Raw genomic sequence first — 22,547 nt, 5'->3', positions numbered from 1 at the left:
TTAGAGGCCATGCAAGACCTTGCATTTATCTGATTTTCCACCCAGAGAGAGGTGAGTACCTGGAACACACTGGGCACAAGAATGGTGGAAGCAGACTCGCTACACTAAACTAGTTATAATAGTGCAAGAACTAAGTATGTAGTGCAACCAAAGCAAAGCCAATGGTAGATCACAGTTGTTGAGGTAGTTGTGGTTAGCATTGAGCAGTGTTCAAGAGGCTGATGCTTGCTGGGCAGAAACTGTTCTTGAACCTGGTGGTCATGGTTCTTAGGTTTGTGTACCTCCTTCCTGATGGTAGTAGCAAGATGAAGGCTTGGCCAGGCTGGTGCAGGACTTTGATATCATTAGCTGCCTCTTATAGATTTCTTCTATGGTGGGGAGGTCAATATCCGTGATGTCAATATCCGGGGCAGTGTTCATCACTTTCTGCAGCCTCCTTCGATCCCGGGTGTTCATGTTGCTGAACCAGGCCGTGATGTAACCAGTCACTCTACTCTACCTCTGTAGAGGTTCGATAGAGCATGCAGCAACATACTGCATCTCCTCGATCTTCAAGGGCAGCCCAGTGGCGCAGTGATACAGCTGCTGTCTTACAGCACCAGAGGCCCGGGTTCGATCCTGACCACGGGTGCTGTCTGTGCGGAGTTTGCAGGTTCTCCCGGTTGGTTTTCCCGGGGGATGCTCTGGTTTCCTCCCACACATCCAAAGATGTACAGGTTTGTAGGTTAATTGGCTGCAGTAAAGATTGTAAATTGTCCCTAGTGTGTAGGATAGAGTACGGGGTGATCGCTGGTCTGCACGGACTCGTGGGCCGAAGGGCCTGTTTCTGCGCTGTATCTCTAAAGCCTAAAGTCTAAAGTAAGGTCTTCAAAGGAAGTAAATGTGTTGGTGAGCTTGCATCAATGTGCTAGTCAGTGGACACATCTTCAGAGATAAGCAGACATATGGGAACCCCATCCCATATTAATCACTGTCACAAATGAATAGGTATCTATTGTTATAGACACTGTTTATAATTTACGGTGCCAAGTCACTCACTATATTCTGTGTACAAATCACATATTGCATCTCAGAACCATGGTCATAAAATAAATAGATTTGAGGCTTAAAGTGTTATTAAGAACCATGGAATGGGAAGCTGGAACAGCCATCTCCCTGGTGTGGTGTGGTCTACATTGTGTCACCTGTTGTGAAAGTTTAGGAGTTCTGCCTGACCAGTTCTTTCACGTAGTTCACCCCCTCACATAGAATGTTGAACCTTGCTCGGGGTTGTTAGGGAATGGCAAAGACGAGAGAGAGCAGCCAACATAATCAAGCACCACTAAGACCCCAGTCATTCTCTCTTCTCCCCATCTCCCGTCAAGCAGAAGATACTAAAGCTTGAACGCACATGCCACCAGATTCACCGCTGTCATCAGACTACTGAACGGACTTCTCAGATGCTAAGGATGACTTCCCAATCTTCCAATCTACGTCGCTGGGGCCTTTGCACTTTTTATTACCTGCACTTTCTCTGTAGCTGTAACATTGTATTCTGTGCTCTGTTTCCTTTCCCAGCTGTTATCAGCAACTGAACCATTCTACCACCTAGAGAGCAATCCGGAGCTACTATCTACCTCATTCAAGCTCCTTGGACTATTTTGATTGGATTTAACTAAATGCTATTCACTTTATCATGTATCTGTACACTGTGGGCTCGATTGTCATCATGTATTGTCCTAGCATGCAACTAAAGCTTTCCACTGTACCTAGGTACACGTGACAATAAACTAAACTCAAACTCATTTTGCTCCACTGGGTGTTCTCATGTATGATGTTATTGTGCTTATGTATGGTATGAGTTTTTCACTGTATCTCAGCACTGGTGACAATAATAAACCTACACCAATATATATTCCACTAATGACCAGATTGTAAAACATGAACAAATAATTCACGAAGGTGTGGAAGTTCGGGCAGCACAGTGGCACAGTGGTAGAGCTGCTGTCTCACAGTGCCTAGACCCACCTGCTTCACACTGTATCTCTAAGCTAAACTAAACTAAACTAAACTAAACTAAACTAAACTAAACTAAACTAAACTAAACTAAACTAAACTAAACTAAACTAAACTAAACTAAACTAAACTAAACTAAACTAAACTAAAGATAGACACAAAATGTTGGAGTAACTCAGTGGGACAGGCAGCAACTCTGGATAGAAGGAATGGGTGACGTTTCGGGTCAAGACTCTTCGATTTAAACCAGCATCTGCAGTTCTTTCTTAAACTAAACTAAAGTTACATTGGATAGAATGCTGAATGCCAGCATTGCTGGGTGAAATGTCCTTTCATTGTGTTATTAATTGTGACTTAGCTTTGAGTCATATTGATATAACCAGCACTAATTTAAAGCTGTTACGTCCTGTCAAATGGCAGAGATATTTTACGGAAACATTTAAGAGAATTTGGTTGGCAAACTCGGATTGTTTTTTCTGGATGTCGGAGGCTGAGAGGAGACCTGATAGAAGTCTGTACAGTTAAGAGAGGCAGAGATAGGGTAGACAGTCAGAACCTTTTTTTCCCAGGGTGAAAAAAGACTAGATGGCCTAGTTTTATGGTGAGAGGTTCAAAGTTTAAAGGAGATGCGCGGGGCATGTTTTTTTACACAACTAATGCTGGGTGCCTGGAATGCACTGGCAGGGGTGATGGTTGAGGCAGATACGATAGTGGTGTTTAAGAGGTTGTTAGATAGGCATGTGGATGTGCAGGGAATGGAGGGAGATGGATCACATCATAAGGGATAGGAGTAGAATTAAGCCATTCGGCCCATCAAATCTATTCTGCCATTCAATCATGGCTGATCTATCTCTCCCTTCTAACCCCATTCTCCTGCCTTTTCCCCATAGCCTCTGACACCCATACTAATCAGGAATCTATCTATCTCTGCCTTAAATGTATCAACTAACGTTGCCTCCACAGTCATCTGTGCAGGAATTGAGAGATATGGATTATGTGCGGGCAGGTAAGATTTGGCCCTGGCATCATTTGTGGCACAGACATTGTGGGCCGAAGGGCCTGTTCGTGTGCTGTACAGGTCTATGTTCTGTTGTGTTTTGTCCTGAACCATGAATGCAGCAACGAGACCAGGATAAACTTGACTCACTCTGGCCTGGGGAAAGGGTGGAGGATAAAATTGGCAAGTCCCTCCCAATGCTCTTGCAGTGATGTGGAATGCGATGGTGCATAAACAACAGCGAGAGGAACAGGATAATGTACTCTGTTTTCTCATTATTCTTCCCTGAATTAGACTTTAGGCTTTAGAACTAAAACCTGAAGGCCTGAGCTATAGGGAGAGGTTGAGCAGGCTGAGACTTTATTCCTTGGAGCCTGAGGGATAATCTTACAAAGGTACTGTATATTAAATCGCGAGGGGAATAAATAGTGTGTAGGAAGAAACTGCAGATGCTGGTTTACACAGACGATAGACACAAAATGCTGGAATAACTCAGCGAGACAGGCAGCATCTCTGGAGCAGAGAAAGCTAGTGTATGGGGATCGCTGGTCGGTACAGAATGGGTGGGGCGAAGGGCCTGTTTCCACACTGTATCTCTGAACTAAACTAAATTAAACTAATCTAAGCTAAACTAAATGACACTAAACTGTTACATTCTGGCTTGTCCCTCGTGAGTCAGCCTCACACCAGCCCTCAGCCAGCAGGATGAATGCTGCCCACTAATCCAGGAAAATCCTGGCCCTCGAGCAAACCTTTTGTTGGGAAGCCTGTCGCAACCACAAAGCCCCTGAGTCAACAGATACGTCCCCCAATGGTTTTGTACAAAAAGCAGATTCCTTTCAGCCATGCTTTGCAATTCCATTGATGAGGAACCTTCGCGAGAGGTCCACGCCTCTCCCCCACCGAGTTATATATATTGGGCTGTCCAACTTTTCCCCGCTGTGTAAAGAGTTCTGGCATTGAGTTTGGTTGGAGAGGATCCAGCAGCAACATGTCACAGTATTCCGGCAAGGTGAGTGAGTGGACAAATACTTGCTTCCTCCTCCTGTGAGGAATGAATGTTCAATTATAAAATCATGAGGGGAGTCACTGCCGGTGAATGCACTCTATACCTTTGGAGCGCAGGAGGCTGAGAGGGGATCTTATAGAGGTGTATACATTCACGAGGGGAATAGATAGGGTGAATGCAATTTATTCCTTGGAACGCAAGAGGCTGAGGGGTGATCTGACAGAGGTGTATAAGATCATGAGGGGAATAGATAGGGTGAATGCAAACCCAGAGAGGAGGAAAAAGGAAACAGGATTTAGGATTAAGGTGAGGGGGAAAGTATTAAGAGGAACTTAAATGGTAACATTTTCACTCAGGGGGTGGCGGTTAATGCAACGAGCTGCCAGAGGAGGTGGTTCTTCTTCCCCGTGTCCAGCCATCTTCCACATCACGTCTTTCCAGTCAGTCAGTGACGGTTGACGGTCGGTGGTTGCAGAATTGGCTACTTCACTCAGTCACTGTGGTACAGTTTCTGTCGTCAGCATTGCCCGGGATGCGCCACGTGGAGGCTTCTGCTTGCATCCCAGGAGGTGGTTGAGGCAGTTACTATAACAGCAATTAAAAGATACTTGGACAGATACGGATGGGAAAGGTTTAGAGGGATATGTGGACCCAATGCAGGCAAAAGGGACGAGCTTAGATGGGGCATCTTGGTTGGCGTGGATGAGTTGAGCCTAAGGGTCTATGTTGCTGTATGACTATATGATCCACTGGCCAAGCACGATATCTGGACTGGCACTGCAGGAGGGAGTGGTGGTGCCTTCTTGGTGGTGTTCCCCATCAATAGCCTGTGCAGATTGGGAGCAACAAGGGATGCCATTTGCCAAGCTGGTCCCATTTGCCTGCATTTGGTCCCATGTGTTCCTGAACCTTCCCTATCCATATACTGTATCGCAACCGGTTTAGGTTAATTGGTCGCTCTGAGTTGCCTATAGGGGAGTAGGTGAGTAGATGAATCTGGAGGGGTAGTGGCGGTTGATGGTTGTTTGTGGGGAATAAAGTACTTTAGTTTAGTTTAATTTATTGTCACGTGTACTGAGGGACAATGAAAAACGTTCTTGTTGTAGTAGAAACATAGAAACATAGAAAATAGGTGCAAGGGGAGGCCATTCGGCCCTTCGAGCCAGCACCGCCATTCATTGTGATCATGGCTGATCGTCCACACTCAATAACCCGTGCCTGCCTTCTCCCCATATCCCTTGACTCCACTAGCCCCTCGAGCTCTATCTAACTCTCTCTTAGATCCATCCAGTGATTTGGCCTCCACTGCCCTCTGTGGCAGGGAATTCCACAATTTCACAACTCTCTGGGTGAAAATTTTTTTTCTCACCTCAGTCTTAAACGGCCTCCCCTTTATTCTAAGACTGTGGCCCCTGGTTCTGGACTCGCTCAACATTGGGAACATTTTTCCTGCATCAAGCTTGTCCAGTCCTTTTATATTTTTATATGTTTCTATAAGATTCCCCCTCATCCTTCTAAACTCCAGTGAATACAAGCCTAGTCTTTTCAATCTTTCCTCATATGACAGTCCCGCCATCCCAGGGATCAATCTCGTGAACCTACGCTGCACTGTCTCAATCACAAGGATGTCTTTCCTCAAATTAGGAGACCAAAACTGTACACAATACTCCAGATGTGGTCTCACCAGAGCCCTATACAACTGCAGAAGAACCTCTTTACTCCTATACTGAAATCCTCTTGTTATGAAGGCCAACATTCCATTAGCTTTCTTCACTGCCTGCTGTACCTGCACGCCAACTTTCAGTGACCGGTGTACAAGGACACCCAGGTCTCACTGTACCTCCCCCTTACCTAACCTAACCCCATTGAGATAATAATCTGCCCCCTTGTTTTTGCCACCAAAGTGGATAACCTCACATTTATCTATATTATACTGCATCTGCCACGCATCTGCCCACTCACTCAACCTGTCCAGGTCACCCTGCAACCTCCTAACAACCTCTTCACAGTTCACACTGCCACCCAGCTTTGTGTCATCCGCAAACTTGCTAGTGTTGCTCCTAATCCCCTCTTCCAAATCATTAATATATATGGTAAACAGTTGCGGTGGGGTTCCCTTGTTTAGGGATGGTGGCAAGAACTGGGGGGGGGGGGTCTTACTTTCCGCACCTTCAAAGATAGCTGTGGAGTTGCCCCCCGGGGCACGAAGGTTGAAGATGGGTCGGGCAAGAAGAAGGACGTTAGTTCATGGGACGATCAAATGGGGGGGGCAGCTGTGGCCAGCTACAGCTTGGACTTGAAAATGGTGCCAAAACCTGGCGATTATTGTATATAGACTCAGAATCAGCTAACTTAATATCGTACTTATATAATATCATTTTAAACATAGAAATACCCACAACAGATGGAATTAGAAGAGACTGGGAACAAGAATTAGCTATAAAAATTTCAAAAGAGAGCTGGGATAAACATTTACTACAGGTGCATAAATGCTCGATCAATGTACGACATACGCTTATCCAATTCAAAACATTACATAGACTATACTATTCAAAAACTAAATTAAATAAAATCTTTCCTAATGTTTCACCAATCTGTGATAAATGTCTGTGTCAAAGCTACCATAGCGCACTCTTTTGTTTTTTGTACAAAAATCCAAAAATTCTGGCATGGAATATTTGATATTTTTTCAAAATTAATTAAAATAAAACTGGTACCAAAACCAGAATGGATCATTTTTGGGATATCGGAAGGTATCCCTGAATTAAACGTGTATCAGAAGAATTTACTCAATTACGGGCTAATAATGGGAAAAAAGCTAATACTTAAATTCTGGAAAAATGCGCCCACACCAACAATAAAAATGTGGATATCAAATATGTTTGAAACATTACATCTGGAAGAGATGAGATTCCTCTTAGCAGATAAAGCAAACCAATTCCAAAAGACGTGGTCTACGTTTATGGACCTATTACAAGCATGAGGTGCAATAGTAATTTTAAAAATAAATAAATAAATAAATGGTATCAGGACCTGGCATTGGGAGATAAAACAACAAAAACAGACTTGGTTGGTAGTCTTTCTGCGGAGTTTAATGTTATAATAGAGCGATTGTCCTTACTTTCTTTTTCTTTCTTTTCTAGGGTCTACTTTCTTACTTTACTTCCTTCTCTAACTTCTTTTCTAAGGGGCTTTCTTTTCCAAACACTCTCCTGCACTTCACAACTCTTGCGCACCTTCTTTACTTTCCTTACTTCTATCTTTTTCTTAAAGCTTTAAAAAAAAAAAAAAAAAAAAAAAAAAAAAAAAAAAAAAATTAGTTTTATTGCATTATGTGCTAGCTAGGGATTGTACTTATGTATGGCAAAAATCTCACTGTACCTTGGCACACATGATTACAAAGAAACCATTGGTTCAGGTCTGTCACTGGCTGAGGAATGGAAGGACAGGTTACGATGCGATTTATGGTTTGGAATTTAACTTGGGCAAATGCAAAGTGATGCATGTTCTGAAGTTAAGTTTGGGCACGGCATATAAAATGAATGACAGGTTTTAACATCTTAGTTTTGGTGATACAGCATAAAAACAGGCCCTTCGGCCCACCAAGCCCACGCCAACCATCAAGATTATAAGATCATGTGATAGGAGCAAAATTAAGTCATTCGGCCCATCAAGCCTACTCCACCATTCAATCATGGCTGATCTATCTCTCCCTACTAACCCCATTCTCCTGCTTTCTCCCTATAACCTCTGACACCCGTACTAATTAGGAGCAAAGAGGTCCTTCCGCAGTTGTACAGGGCCCTAGCGAGACCACACCTGGGGTATTGAGTGCAGTTTTGGTCTCCAAATTTGAGGAAGGACATTCTTGCTATTGAGAGAGTGCAGCGTAGGTTCACAAGGTTAATTCCCGGGATGGCGGGACTGTCATTTGTTGATAGAATGGAGCGGCTGGCCTGTATCCATGCTGTTAGACACTATGACTACAGACTAGGGTGCAGTGGTAGAGTTGCTGCCTTAAAGTGCTTGCAGCACCAGAGACCGGGGTTCGATCCCGACTACGGGTGTTGTCTGTACAGAGTTTGCATGTTCTCCCGTGACCGCATGGGTTTTCTCCGAGATCTTCGTTTTCCTCACTCACCCTAAAGACGTACAGAGTTGTAGGTTAATTGTCTAGGGTTTGTATCCTTGGTATCATTAGTGTCCATAGCACCCAGTAACGATGAGGCCAGGCTAGTCCGCATTACCAGTTTCTTCCAGCCAAAGATCCACTTCCTCCTACATTGGCTCAACACATTCTGGTGTCACCTGTGGACCAGGGGGGCGGCCCTTGTCTCTGGCACTGAATGCCGTGTGTCCTTCCCTAAGCTAGGGTACTGTCCGATTCACCTCCACCCCATTGCGGACATTGGACTTTGTCTAAGGAACTTGTGCGCTAACAGAACTATATTCACAGTCGACGCAGCTTGGCGCCAACCCGGAGCATGTGCCCTTTTTAGGGCGAGCACCTACGGATGTGGAACCGGATGGCATCACCCTGCTGCAGCTGAATGCGGAAGGCCTACCTGGCTATAAGCCTCAAACGCAAGAAGAAGAAGAACTATATTCTGCACTCTGTATATTCCCCTTTGCTCTACCTATTGTAATTGAGTTAGAACTGATCGCATCTACGTGTGGTTAAACTGATCTGTTTGAAGAGCATGCAAATTAAAGCTTTTCACTGTACCTCGGTACACGCAACACTAACATACCTAAACTTAAAACGTAAATCCACTCCAGGGACTGGAACTCAAGATATAGGCTGACCATTCAATACACGATGAAATGTTGAGGAAGGAACTGCAGATGCTGGTTTACACCGAAGATAGACACAAAATGCTGGAGTAACTCAGCGAGACAGGCAGCATCTCTGGAGAGAAGGAATGGGTGACGTTTTTGGTCAAGACCCTACTCCAGCATTTTGTGTCCATGTTTAATGCAGGACTGCCGCACTGTCAGCAGTACTAGCTTGCAGGTGCCATGTTGCACTGAGGTTTCAGGTGAGAGGGGCAAGTAATAACATCCTGAGGGGGCAAATGTTTCACACAGAGTGGGTGGGTGTATGGAACAAGCTGCCAGAGGAAGTAGTTGAGGCATGTTGTGTAGCACCATTTAAAAGATATTTGGAAAGATGTATGGACAAGAAATGTTGAGTGTGATATGGGCCAAGTGCAAGCAGGTGGGACTAGCGCATATGGGACATCTTTGCTGGCATGGGCAAGATGGGCTGAAGGGCCTGTTTTTGTGTTGTATGACGATGACTTTACATTAAAGGACTCAAAGGTTTTAAGGTTACAGCAGGAGAGTGGCGTTGAGGTGAGAAATCTGCCATTGCTTTGCTGAAAGACGGAAGCTACTCGAGGGGTTGAATGGCCTGAACCAGCTCCTGTTTCCTACCTCTGTGATCTTTGTCTCATCAGATCATTTTCTACGAGGGCAAATGCTTCACCGGCAGGAAGCTGGAGGTGTTCGGAGACTGCGATAACTTCCAGGACCGGGGCTTCATGAACAGGGTGAACTCCATCCGTGTGGAGACAAGCGCATGGATCTGCTACGACCACCCCGATTTCAAAGGCCATCAGTACATTCTGGAGCGCGGCGAGTACCCCGACTTTCACCGGTGGAACGCCCACAATGACCACATGGGCTCATGTCGGCCCGTCAGAATGGTACGTTACAACTTGCCCCCTTACCCCTCCCCCTCTAGCTCCCACCCACCCCTCTACACCCCTCACCTCCTCTACCCACCCTCCACCCACTCTATCCCCTCTTTACCCCTCCTACCCTTCCCCCACCCCCTCCACCCCTCCACAATACCTCCTCCCCCACCCCTCAACTATCCCTCACCCACTACCTCACTCCATCATCCCCTATCCCACCTCCTCTAGCCCCCTATCCCTCCACCCCTTACATTCTGCCCCCCTCTCACTCCCCCTCCCCAGACCGCTACCCCCACCCCCATCCCCATCTCCCAAACCCCTACCATCCACCCCTCCATCCCTATCCCCAACCCCAGCCCTCTACTCCCCCTCTACTTCCCACACCCAGCCTTCCACATCCTCTTTTCCCACCCTCCGCACCCCATTCCCTCTCTCCCATCCATCTTTTCCACACTTGCCTAACCCCCTCCTCCCCTAACCCCTGACCTGAAACGTCACCTCTCCATGTCCTACAGAGATGCTGCCTGACCCGCTGAGTTACCTTATTTTTTGTAAGCCAGCGTCGGCAGTTCCTTGTCTCTCCGATTGATGCTTTTATCAGTTCATAATAATTCCCAGGATCAGAATTATCCGGCCCAATTTTGCCTCTTGGTCACGCCGCATCCTGGGAGACACGCGGGGATTGGAATTTCCCAGGAGGATCGGACGGGGATAACTCCAACTCACCTCTCCCTTCTCTCCCTTCTCTCCCTTTAGCACGGAGAACATTACAGGATAGAGCTGTTTGAAAACTGCGACTTTAATGGCCAGTGCATGGAGTTCTGCAATGACTGTCCATTCCTCCAGGGACAAGGCTGGAACAAGACTTGTATCAACTCCATCAAGGTGTACGGTGACGGAGCGTAAGTAGTCAGCATCATCTTAGTTCAGTTCAGTTTAGTTTAAATTAAAATTAAATTAAATTAAATTTCTTTATTTATATAGCACATTTTTAGTCAACTTGCATTGACCCCAAAGTGCTTCACATAATTACATTCACACACACAGGCAAAGGTGGGTGAAGTGTCTTGCCCAAGGACACACACAGGCAAAGGTGGGTGAAGTGTCTTGCCCAAGGACACAACGACAGTATGCACTCCAAGCGGGATTCGAACCAGCTACCTTCTGGTTGCCAGCCGAACACTTAGCCCATTGTGCCATCTGTCGTCCCAGTTTATTAGTCAGGCAGGCCCTAACAGAGGGGGGGGGAGGGGCAACCAGTGCCATTTGGCACGGGCCTCATGCCTGTCTGCTTCAATGGGGGCCTCTAAAATTGAAATTGGCCTGGGCCTCAGTTTATCTGTGAGCTGGCCTGGAGACAGGTGTTTAAGAAGGAACTGCAGATGCTGGAAAATCGAAGGTACACAAAAATGACTGCTGAATTGACTGCATCTATGGAGCGAAGGAAATAGGCAACGTTTCGGGCCGAAACGTTGCCTATTTCCTTCGCTCCATAGATGCTGCTGCACCCGCTGAGTTTCTCCAGCATTTTTGTGTACCCTGGAGTCAGGTGTACCTTAACTAAACCTAAGGTCTTTATTCGTTGCCTGGAAAAGACAGCATAGTTTGGTTAATGTCCCTGGGGTAAATCTTCCACCTGAAGACAGTGGCCAAAGAAAGAGTCCAACCAAAGAGGGAAAGGACTATCAGGCAGTGCTGCCACTTCAGGGAATTGAGTGATTGATTGATTATACCTCTAATAATCCTTTACAGGAAATTACAGTGCCACGCCAGCTTCAAGACAGACATAACACCACACATTTCCTCAAATAGCTTCCATACTTAACAAGTTAAAATACAAGTTAAAATACAATGAATGAAAAAAAGTGCAGTTATTTATGCGCATGATATAACCTTATAGCAGCTGGTATACAAGACTTCCTATGTCTCTCAGTTTTGCACATTGGTGCAATCAGTCTCTGACTGAAGATGCTGCTCTTGATCACCTTCAGGGCGTGGAGTGGGTGAGTGCGGTTGGTCATTATTGAACCCAGTTTGTTCAGAGTTCTGGCCTCTGCCACCTGCTGGACCGTTCGTTGCTCAGCCCCGACCACTGAGCCGGCCTTCCTGATCAGCTTGTCCAGTCTGTTTTTGTCCGCTATGCGGGCGCCATCTCCCCAACAGGCCACAGCAAAAAACAGAGCACTGGCCACCACTGAATGGTAGACACTGCACAGCAGGGGTTGGCAGATATTAAATGACCTCAGCCTCCTTAAAAAATACAGTCGACTTTGTCCCTTCCTGTACACCGCCTCCATATGACACTTCCAGTCCAGCTCACTGTCAAGCTGCACCCCAAGGTACCTGTGGTTAGCGACCACCTCCACCCCAGTGCCCTTAATGGTGATTGATGTTGGTTGAGTCCTCCTCCTCCCCCTCCTGAAGTCCACAACTATCTCCTTGGTTTTTGTGGTGTTAAGATGGAGGTTATTGTGTGCACTCGACTCCACAAAGTTACTTATTATGTCTCTATACTCCTCCTCATTGCCCCCTTTGATGAGGCCGACAACAGCTGTGTCATCCGAAAATTTCTGCAAAAAGCAGCTGTTGGTGTTATATTGGAGATCCGCTGTGTAGATGGTAAACAGGAATGGAGCCAGCACAGTTCCTTGTGGAGCCCCTGTGCTGCTCAAGATGGTGCTTGAGACATTGTTCTGTAGGCGCACGTACTGTGGTCTGAGGAAAGGTAATCCAAACACCACAGTACCAGTGATGGATCCACTTTCATCTTCTCCATCTTCTCCCCTAGCAGTCTGGGCTGAATTGTGTTAAAGGCGCTTGAGAAGTCAAAAAATGTAATCCTTACAGATGCATCAGTAGTGTCCAAATGTGTGTACACCCTCTGCAGCATGTAAATGAGGGCATCATCGACACTGATGTTAGGCTGATATGCAAACTGTAAAGGACCCATTTGAGTTGACACACTAGTCCTGATGTAGGAAAGGTCAAGTCTCTCACAGGAGATCACGCGGTTCTTGGGGTGGAGAGGGGTGATAGCGGTATAAAGGGGAGGGTAGTGTCTTGTGTTCTGTGTCTTGTGTCTACTGTTTGTGGGTAAGTGTGTCTGTTTAGTGTTCAGCCATGAGTGAATGGCGGTGCGGGCTCGACGGACCTGGTGGTCTACTCTCGCACCTACTTTCTATGATTCTATGATTCTATGATTCTCAAATGTCTTCATAATATGTGAAGTGAGCGCTACTGGTCTGTAGTCATTGTGGTGAGTGGGATGGGTCTTCTTTGGGACAGGTACCAGGCAAGATGTTTTCCACAGCCTTGGAACCTTCTGTAGACGCAAGCTCAGGTTGAACAGGTGTGTTAGAATACCACACAGCTCTGAAGAGCAAGTCTTCAGTAGCCTTGGGCTGGTGTCATCAGGCCCCACTGCTTTCCCTGGCTTCAGTCTGTCCAGCATCATCTTGACCTGAGCAGTATGAAGAGTCATAGGTGGGGCTGCCGGTGGAGTGGGAGGTGGAAAGAGGGGACTCCGTACAGGTGACATCTCAGGAGTGTTGGAGAGAGGGATGGGAGGTGGAGAGGAAGCAGCAATGGTCAGCAGACCAGGTGGGGGAGGCTGGGGTGGTGTGGGGCAGTCAAATCTGTTGAAAAATCTGTTCAGATCATCAGCCAGACTCTGTTCACCATCAGGCAGTGTACCACCCTTCTGCTTCATGCCCGTGATCTTTCACATTCCAGCCCATACCTGCTTCACTCCATCTTGCTGCAGCTGTCGTTCCAATTTGAACCTATAGGCTTCTTTCCCCTCCTTAATCCTCACCTTCAGTTCCTTTTGAAGTTCTTTGATTTTATTCCTGTCGCCCTCCCTGAAAGCCTTTTTCTTCTCATTTAGTAAGGCCTTCAGGCTGCTGGTAATCCAAGGTTTGTTATTAGGGTAGCAACGAATTACCCTGGGTGGCATGATGTCATCATAACAGAAATTGATGTAATGGGTAATGCATTCTGTTAGGCCGTCAATGTCTTCCCCATACTCCTCACAGAACACATCCCAATCTGTTGTCTCAAAACAATACCTCAGGGCTTCATCTGCCTCAGGATACCAGTCTCTTGATGTTCTGGTGGTGACAGGCAGACTCTTGGCAGCTGGTGTGTAGGAGGGAGAGAGATGTAGCATGTCGTGGTCTGATCGACCAAGAGGGGGCAGTGCAGTACATTTGTATGCATATTTCACATTTTTCACATTTGCATACAAGAGGTCTAGCGTTTTATCACCTCTGGTTGTACAGTCAATAAACTGTTTAAAAGTTATATATAAGGAGGAGAATAAGGAGGCCTTCCACCCGTTAGGCAGTTGGACTGACAGAGCAACATGATTAATTCCCCCAACCCCGTGTACACACATTTCTCCCAACATCCCACACCCTCCTTCTCCCCTACTGTCCCCTTCTACCTATATCTCTCCCTCTGGTTTTCTTTACACTATTCTTCTCTCCATACATGACACCCTTCAGTCTCCTTTTCATCTCTAGCCTTTGTCCACCCATCCCCTGCCCGATATATTCCTCTCGTGACTTTATACACTTAACCTATTTTACATTAATACATTTTACCCATTTATTACCAATGATAAATGGTGATGTACCTGTCGAGTGACAGAGGTTTATTTAAATATTAATGTGGGACATGTGCTTTAAAAAAAATAAGAACTAAGGCCCTTCTGAATCATATCCACCCCTTTGGCTGTCACTGTGATTATAATTACGACACTTTGATTCTTGTAAAAAAAAAGCTCTCTTGCAAGCTGTAAACAGACACAAAGTGCTGGAGTAACTCAGCAGGTCAGGCAGCATCTCTGGAGAACATGGAGAGGTGACGTTTCAGGTCGGGGCCCTTCTTCAGACTGGTATAGAAACAGGTCCTTTGGGCGACTTCTGTGCCGGTCAATATTCCCCATCTACGCTGGTCGTATTTGCCAGTGTTTGACCCATATGCCTGTAAACATTTCCTTTCCATGTAACTGCCCAAAATATCTTATTTAATGTTGTTATTGTACTTGCCTCAACCACTTCCTCAGGCAGCTCGCCCCATCATCTGTGTGAGACAAACTGCCGGAGGATGTGGTGGAGGTGGATACAATTGTTATGTTTAAAATACCTTTAATGAAATACTTGAATAGGAAATATTTCGAGCAATATGGGCCAAACGCAGGCAAATGGCTCAGATAAATATCTTAGACAACATAGACGACTTACAGGCTTTCCTCTAAGTAAATAACTTGCCCCTGAGGCCCCTCATGTCTCCCCCTTTTAGCCTAAGTCTCTGCTCTCAATTGTTAGAATCCTCTATTCTGGGAAAAAGACTGTGAGCATTCACTTAATTGCTGCATCGGGCGTTTCCAATGTGGCCTCCTGTACATCAACAAGACCAAGCGTAGACTTGGCGAATGTTACGCTAAAAACTTGCGCTCGGTCCGCCAAGGCCTATTGGATCTGCCAGTTGTTAACCATTTTAACTCCCCTTCCCACACTGACCTTTCTGACCTGGCCCTCCTCCATTGCCAGAGTGAGGCCACACGCAAACCCATGTATTCTGCATATAAAATATATATGTTTACAACTCAATGGTGTGAACATTAAATTTTCCAGCTTTAGGTAACTACATAAGCCTCCCCCTCTCTCAGGAGAGAGTTAGATTTGGCTTTAAGTCAAGAGAGAGTTAGATTTAGCTCTTCGGAATCAAGGGATATGGGTAAAAAGCAGGAACGGGTACTGATTTTAGATGATCAGCTATGATCATATTGAATGGCGGTGCTAGCTCGAAGGGCCGAATGGCCTACTCCTGCACCTATTTTTCGATGTTTTCTTCTTCCCCAACAATCCCCTCCCTTCTTATCTCCCCTCTCTCCCCTGTGCCTCACCTGGACTCGCCCCCTATTTCTCCCCTCCCTCTCCCCTTCCAGCTACATTCCTTCCTCAAGCTTCACAATTTGTAAATCTTCAATCAGTTTGTCTCACACTTATCTTTTCATCTCTGGCCATTGCCATACAATCTTCCTATCAACCTCCCCACCCCCCTCTCACCTGCATCAACCTATTACCTGCCATGCTGTTAAGCTCATTGGAGGGGGAGGTAATCCATTGAAAATATCAAACAAGCTTCCGGATTTCCTTGGGAGCAGAAGAACTTTCTAACCTATTTTTCCCTCTACTGTTCCTCCACTTCTTGTGAATGTCCCATCACCAAGGAGAATATTTTATCTCCTCTGCACCATCAATCTCCCTGTTTAAGTGATAATTAGAACCCTCAGTATTCAAGGCAATTGAGCATTTCATGTCATAAGAGGAGATGCCCACATCCCAAAGACGTGTGGGTTTGTAGGTTAATTGGCCTCTGTAAATTGCCTACATAGGAGATCCACGCTGGCATGGACTCATATGCTGAGGGACCAGTTCCCATTTGTATCTTTCAGGCAATCAATCAATCAATCAATCAATCAATCAATCAATCAATCAATCAATCAATCAATCAATCAATACACATCTAATTTCTTTAGATCCATCAAGTCTACTCTGCCATTCATGACTGATCTATTTTTCCATTTGCCTGCCTTCTCCCTGTAACCTGTGACGCACTTACTAATCCAGAACATGTCAATCTCCACTTTAAAAATACCCAAAATGACTCAGTCTCCACTACCATCTGTGGCAATGAATTCCACAGATTCACCACCCACGAGGGTTGTTTAAGAAACTCTGTTGGAAAAGGGGCTCCTGATATTCCAAAGGGAATTGGTGCAAGAGTGGTCAGTGCAACCCACCCTCGTGACCTGAGCCATGGAGTCATAGAGTCATACAGCGTGGAAACTTGCCCACGCCGACTAACATGCCCCATCTACACTGTCCCACCTGTCTTATGCTGTGGTTTAACTGTTTTCCCTCTCCCTTCTCCAATGCTCAGCTGGGTGTTATATGAAGAGCCCAACTACCGAGGGAGGATGTACATCGTGGAACGGGGGTACTACCATTCCCACACTGTGTGGCAAGCACAGAATGGCAACTTCCAGTCCATGCGGAGAGTGGTCAATTACTTTTAGCGAGGCACCTTCTTTCTTCCATCAGCAGCAAGCCTGGACCACCTGTATGGAAGGCTGAAAAATAAAATACTTCTTGAAAATAATCCTTTGTGACCAGCGTGCATTATTTTCCATTTCTCTCGGTGCAGAAGAACATCACTTCTCTTTCCCTCTCCTGTTCACCCACCACTTCTCGTGAACTTCCCATCACGAAGGAGAACATTTTCCGTCCGTCATGGTGGCGCAGTGGTAGAGTTGCAACTTTGCAGCACCAGAGAGCAGGGTTTGATCCTGACTAAGGGTGCCGTCTGCACGGAGTTTGTACGTTCTCCCCGTGACCGCGTGGGTTTTACTCGGGTGCTCTGGTTTCCTCCCACACTTCAAAGACGTACAGGTTTGTAGGTTAATTGGCTTCTGCAAATTGTATATTGTTCCTGGTGCGTAGGATAGAACTAATTTACGGAGTGATGGCTGGTCGGCGTGGACTTGGTGGGCCGATGGGGCTTGTTTCCACGCTGTATCTCTAAACTAAACTAATGACTGGTCCACACTTTGGCCTCGTGGGTGTTTTCCTTTCTTTGGCGATCTGGGGTGGTGTGAGGTGGAGTTCCTGGACACCCCTCCCACCTCTGACCTTGTCACTGGGTCTCCTCTTTCATGATTCACCCAGAAGATGAAACATCTCAACATGCAGCCCGAGATCACTCCTCTTCTAAACTCTGAATAATAGCACAAACCAAAGACATGTGGGTTTGCAGGTTAATTAGCTGGTGTAAATTGCCTCTAGTGTGTGGAGAGTGGATGAAAACGTGGGATAACATTGAACTAGTGCGAACGAGTGATCAATGGTCGGCGTGGGCTCGGCGGGCCGAAGGGCCTGCTTCCATTTATCAATCTATTTATTTATTTGTTTACCTATTTATTTATTTATTTATTTGCTTCCATTTTCTCTTTCCTACTCTCTTTCTCTCTCCCTTTCGCTCTCTCTCTTTCTTCCGTTCCTCTTTCTTTCCTTCCACTATAGCCAATAAACCTACAAGCACAAGTGTCTTTGGGATGTGGGAGGAAACCGGGATACCCGGAGGAAACCCAGGTGTACATGAAAAGTCAGATTCTATGAGTCAAGTCTAGGCATGGTCATGATTTTAGTGAATGGTGGAGGGGGTGGTTGAGGGGCTGTGTGGTTAACCTCAGATTCCTGGGCTTTTATGTGTGTTGGCCAGATGCTTGGAGCAGAAGGGATGTAGTTTCCAGGTATGGGACCAGTCAAGGAAAGAGCACATTTCTGCTGTTGAACATCACCAAAGAGCATTGCCTTCTCAAATTAAGGTGTTTCATAAGTAAGGATCCTCATTGATATTTCCGTTTTATTTTATTCAAGGATCTGGCTGCTACTGAGGTTAGTTTAGTTATACAGCACGGAAACAGGCCCTTCGGCCCACTGAGTTTGCACCAACCAGCGATCATCCCATTTACTAGCAATATCCTACCCACTAGGGACAATTTACAATTTTACTGAAGCCAATGAACCTACAAACCTGTACGTCTTTGGAGTGTGGGAAGAAACCGGAGTATTCGGAGAAAGCCTTGCGGGTCATGGGGGAACATACAAATCTCGTACAGACAGCACCCGTAGTCGGGGTCGAACCCAGTCTCTGACGCTGTAAAGCAGCAACTCTACGCCGTCCAAAGTGTCACCCCTGATAATGACATTTTACAATTGTTTAATAAGAGTGCAAGCAATTACAGGGTCATAGTTCAGATGCAGGCATAGTAACTAACAGTTCAAAGTAACATTAGCAAATTTGCAGATGACACAAAGCTGGGTGGCAGTGTGAACTGTGAGGAGGATGCTATGAGAATGCAGGGTGACTTGGACCAGTTGGGGAAGTGGGCAGATGCATGGCAGATGAAGTTTAATGCGGATAAATGTGAGGTTATCCACTTTGGTAGCAAAAACAGGAAGGCAGATTACTATCTACATGGCGTCAAGTTGGGAAAAGGGGAAGTACAACGGGATCTGGGGGTCCTTGTACATCAGTCTATGAAAGTAAGCATGCAGGTACAGCAGGCAGTGAAGAAAGCGAATGGCATGTTGGCCTTTATAACAAGAGGAATCGAATATAGGAGCAAAGAGGTCCTTCTGCAGTTGTACAGAGCCCTAGTGAGACCACACCTGGAGTATTGTGTGCAGTTTTGGTCCCCTAATTTGAGGAAGGGCATTCTTGCTATTGAGTGAGTGCAGCGTAGGTTTACAAGGTTAATTCCCGGGATGGCGGGACTGTCATATGCTAAGTTTAGAAGGATGAGAGGGAATTCTCATTGAAACACATAAGATTGTTAAGGGCTTGGACACGCCAGAGGCAGGAAACATGTTCCCGATGTTGGGGGAGTCCAGAACCAGGGGCCACAGTTTAAGAATAAGGAGTAAGCCATTTAGAACGGAGACGAGGAAACACTTTTTCTCACACAGAGTTGTGAGTCTGTGAGCGGTGGAGGCAAGGCCTCTGGATGCTTTCAAGAGAGAGCTAGATAGGGCTCTTAAAAATAGCGGAATCAGGGGATATGGGGAGAAGGCAGGAACGGAGTACTGATTGGGGATGATCAGCCATGATCACATTGAATGGCGATGCTGGCTCGAAGGGCCAAATGGCCTACTCCTGCACCTATTGTCAGGCAAGTTATTAAAATCTATTTAAAAAAAGACACAATGTGCTGGAGTAACACAGCGGGTCAGGCAGCATCTCTGGAGAACATAGATTGGTGATGTTTCGGGTCAGGACCCCTCTTCAGACTGATGAATATTTAAACTTGGGATACTGAGACTCGGGATATTTGGATCTATCCCAAGGGACAGTATAAACTTTCAATTTGAGAAGTATAGATTATTCAAGAACATTGGACAAAGGTTTGTTAATATAAGAACGTGCCTGACCACCAATTTGACCTTTTGAGGAGGTTTGATGAGGGTAGTGCATTGGAGGTTAGTGTATTGTATGTGGTCTTTGGATTCCAGTTAAGCTTTTGACAAGGTCCCACCTGGCAGGTTGGTAGAGGTGGGCACACTGACATTTAAAAACCCTTGGATAATGAATAATAGGCCCTTGGATCATAGGGCGGCATGGTGGCGCAGCGGTAGAGTTGCTGCTTTACAGCACCGGAGACCTGGTTCGATCCTGACTATGGGTGCTGTCTGTACAGAGTTTGTACGTTCTCCCCGTGACCACGTGAGTTTTCTCCGAGATCTTCGGTTTCCTCCCACACTCCAAGGTTTGTTGGTTAATTGGCATGGTATAAGTGTCCCTAGAGTGTGCAGGATAGTGTTAGTGTGTGGGGATCGCTGGTCGATGCAGACTCAGTGGGCCAAGGGCCTGTTTCCGCGCTGTAACTGTAAACTAAACGAAATGAAACGAAACTAATGTATAGACAGGAAAGGTTTGAGCCAAGAGCAAGCAAGTGGGATCAAGCTTGGTTAGGCAACTTGGTCAGATGGACGAGTTGGGCCGAGCTGTGAAGCTCCATGACTCGATAACTGCACACAATACTCCAAGTGATCTCACCAACATGTGTTAATGGCCAGTTCTCACGGTGCGACCTGAAGCAAGATGTCACCCGAGTGAAGTGGTCGTGGTCCAGCACGAGTTCCGCACGATAAACAGTTCCCACGATAAAGAGTTCCCACGGTACTCGGCATTTCTGTTATTTGTGCGAGTGACTTGTCTGTCTCCCGATCTTTCCCGTTAATCTTGAATGAACATCGTGGACTGTAGTGTTGTTAATCACGTGGCACAAATGATGTTACTTTTTTTCACACACTATATTGGTTTTTTTCACCCGAGCTCTTTAATGAGCTGAAGAATAATCATTTTTTTTTTAGACAAATGTTGTTTGGTGTGATGCACCTTCTCTCAATATGTGCAAGAAGTCGTCTTTTTATTTTGTCAAATAGGAATAAAGACTGTGTCTCACATTGACCGTGATGGTTGTCTTATTTTATTATCTACTGAGAGGTGAAACTTTCAGTCTGAAGAAGGCTCTCGACCCGAAACGCCACCCGTTCCTTCTCTCCAGAGATGCTGCCTGTCCCGCTGAGTTGCTCCAAGCAACTGGTGTCTATCTTCAAAGGACTGACCACCGGGCTGGATGTCGGGGCTGGCGTGTTGCGTTTCACAGACCGAACTGTCCAATTAATAGTAACAGATGGGCACTCCCTCTCAACCACATTCTCTTGCCTTCTCCCCATAATCTCCTGACAACCGCACTAATCAGGAATGTATCTATCTCTGCCCCTATTCTTCACCCTTTTGACAGTAGTTTTATTTTATTGGAGACGCGGGAGACAGCGGATGCTGGAATACTGAGCAAAACACGAAGTGCTGGAGGAACTCGGTGCATTTGTGTTTAAGAAGGAACTGCAGATGCTGGAAAATCGAAGGTACACAATAATGCTGGAGAAACTCAGCGGGTGCAGCAGCATCTATGGAACGAAGGAAATAGGCAACGTTTCGGCCCGAAACGTTGCCTATTTCCTTCGTTCCATAGATGCTGCTGCACCCGCTGAGTTTCTCCAGCATTTGTGTGTGGGGGTGGGAGTTGAGGGGAGGGAGAGAGATAAGGCAGCCTGAAGAAAGCTCCGTAGATGCTGCCTGGCCCGCGGAGTTCCTCCAGTCTTAGAAACTGCTTTAGACAAAAAGAGACACAAACTGCTGGAGTAAAATAGCTCAGCAAGTGAGGTACCTGAACACTCAAAAATGAAAAAGAATGAAAATGTGATTATTTCACCTCCCTTCAACTATTTTGTGTTTCAGCATGAGAGGGATTATAACATTAGAGACATTCATCTTGTAGTGATGTGTTAATGAAGAATTGCAGACATCAATCTGATAGTAAAAAATATATTTATTTAACAATGAGGTAAAACAAGCACGGACAATCAAACTGCTCAGTTACTCACCGTTCGCAGGAGTTCCCACGGTACCCGCAAGAGTTATTACGGATATCGCACGGGCCACTGCGTTCATACAATGTTGCAACGCTCACCAAAAAGTGCTCTAGGCACTCTTGGAGAAATTCAAAAATGTTTGAATTTTCTCCCGACCTTACCAAGTCACACGACTACCTGCCGTTAGCGCCACGGAGGTCCTCGGTGGTCCACGAATGCCGTACTGCTATCGCAGAAGGTTCCCACGATGTTAAATCTTGTTAAGTCTTGCTTCAGGTCGCACAGTGAGAAAGCCCTTTAAGGAAGGTACTGTAGATGCAGGTTTACACCAAAGACCATCACAAAATTCTGGAGTAACTCAACTGGGTCAGGCAACATCTCTGGAAAAAAACAATAGGTGATGTTTTGGGTCGAGCTCCTTCTTCAGACCTAGAGAAGAGTCTGAAGAAGGGTCTCGGCCCAAAATGTCACCCATTCCTTCTCTCCAGAGATGCTGCCTGACCCGCTGAGTTACTCCAGCACTGTGTGTCTATCTTCAATCTCTCCAACATCATGTGCAGTCGCAACACGAAGCCCCAATCCTTGTACTCAATGCCCTGACCAAGGAAGGCATGCATGCCAATGCCTTCTTCACCACTCGGCCTACCTGTGTCACCACTTTCAGGGAAATATGTTCCTGTACCAAGAGGTCTCTGTTCCACAACACTAAGGTCCTGCCATTTACTGTGCTAGTCCTGTCCGAGTTTAACATACTACTATGTATCATTTTGCACTAATCCGAGTTAAATGCCATCCGCAATTCCTTTGCCACCTTCCAGTTATTCTAGACCTTGTAATCC

At 46.0% G+C, this 22,547-nt stretch overlaps 1 protein-coding gene across 1 annotated transcript; it reads left to right on the top strand.

Annotated features, from left to right (window-relative positions):
• Positions 1 to 3,871: 3,871 nt before the first annotated feature.
• On the top strand, positions 3,872 to 16,868 carry crygn (crystallin gamma N). The gene is made up of 4 exons (XM_033043905.1): positions 3,872 to 4,004; positions 9,461 to 9,709; positions 10,457 to 10,602; positions 16,652 to 16,868. The coding sequence occupies exons 1-4, from the start codon at positions 3,984 to 3,986 to the stop codon at positions 16,785 to 16,787; spliced, it is 552 nt and encodes a 183-aa protein (XP_032899796.1). The 5' UTR covers positions 3,872 to 3,983; the 3' UTR covers positions 16,788 to 16,868.
• Positions 16,869 to 22,547: the final 5,679 nt, after the last annotated feature.

This window comes from Amblyraja radiata, chromosome 2 (assembly GCF_010909765.2).
Source record: "Amblyraja radiata isolate CabotCenter1 chromosome 2, sAmbRad1.1.pri, whole genome shotgun sequence".
NCBI lineage: Eukaryota > Metazoa > Chordata > Chondrichthyes > Rajiformes > Rajidae > Amblyraja > Amblyraja radiata.
Note: the sequence above shows the minus strand (reverse complement) of the source record. Positions and strands in the feature narration are given on the sequence as shown.

Coding starts and splice junctions, on each gene's coding strand:
- crygn (XM_033043905.1), top strand. CDS start 3,984: ATGTCACAGTATTCCGGCAAG. Junction 4,005..9,460: donor TGTCACAGTATTCCGGCAAG/GTGAGTGAGTGG, acceptor TTGTCTCATCAG/ATCATTTTCTACGAGGGCAA. Junction 9,710..10,456: donor CATGTCGGCCCGTCAGAATG/GTACGTTACAAC, acceptor CTCTCCCTTTAG/CACGGAGAACATTACAGGAT.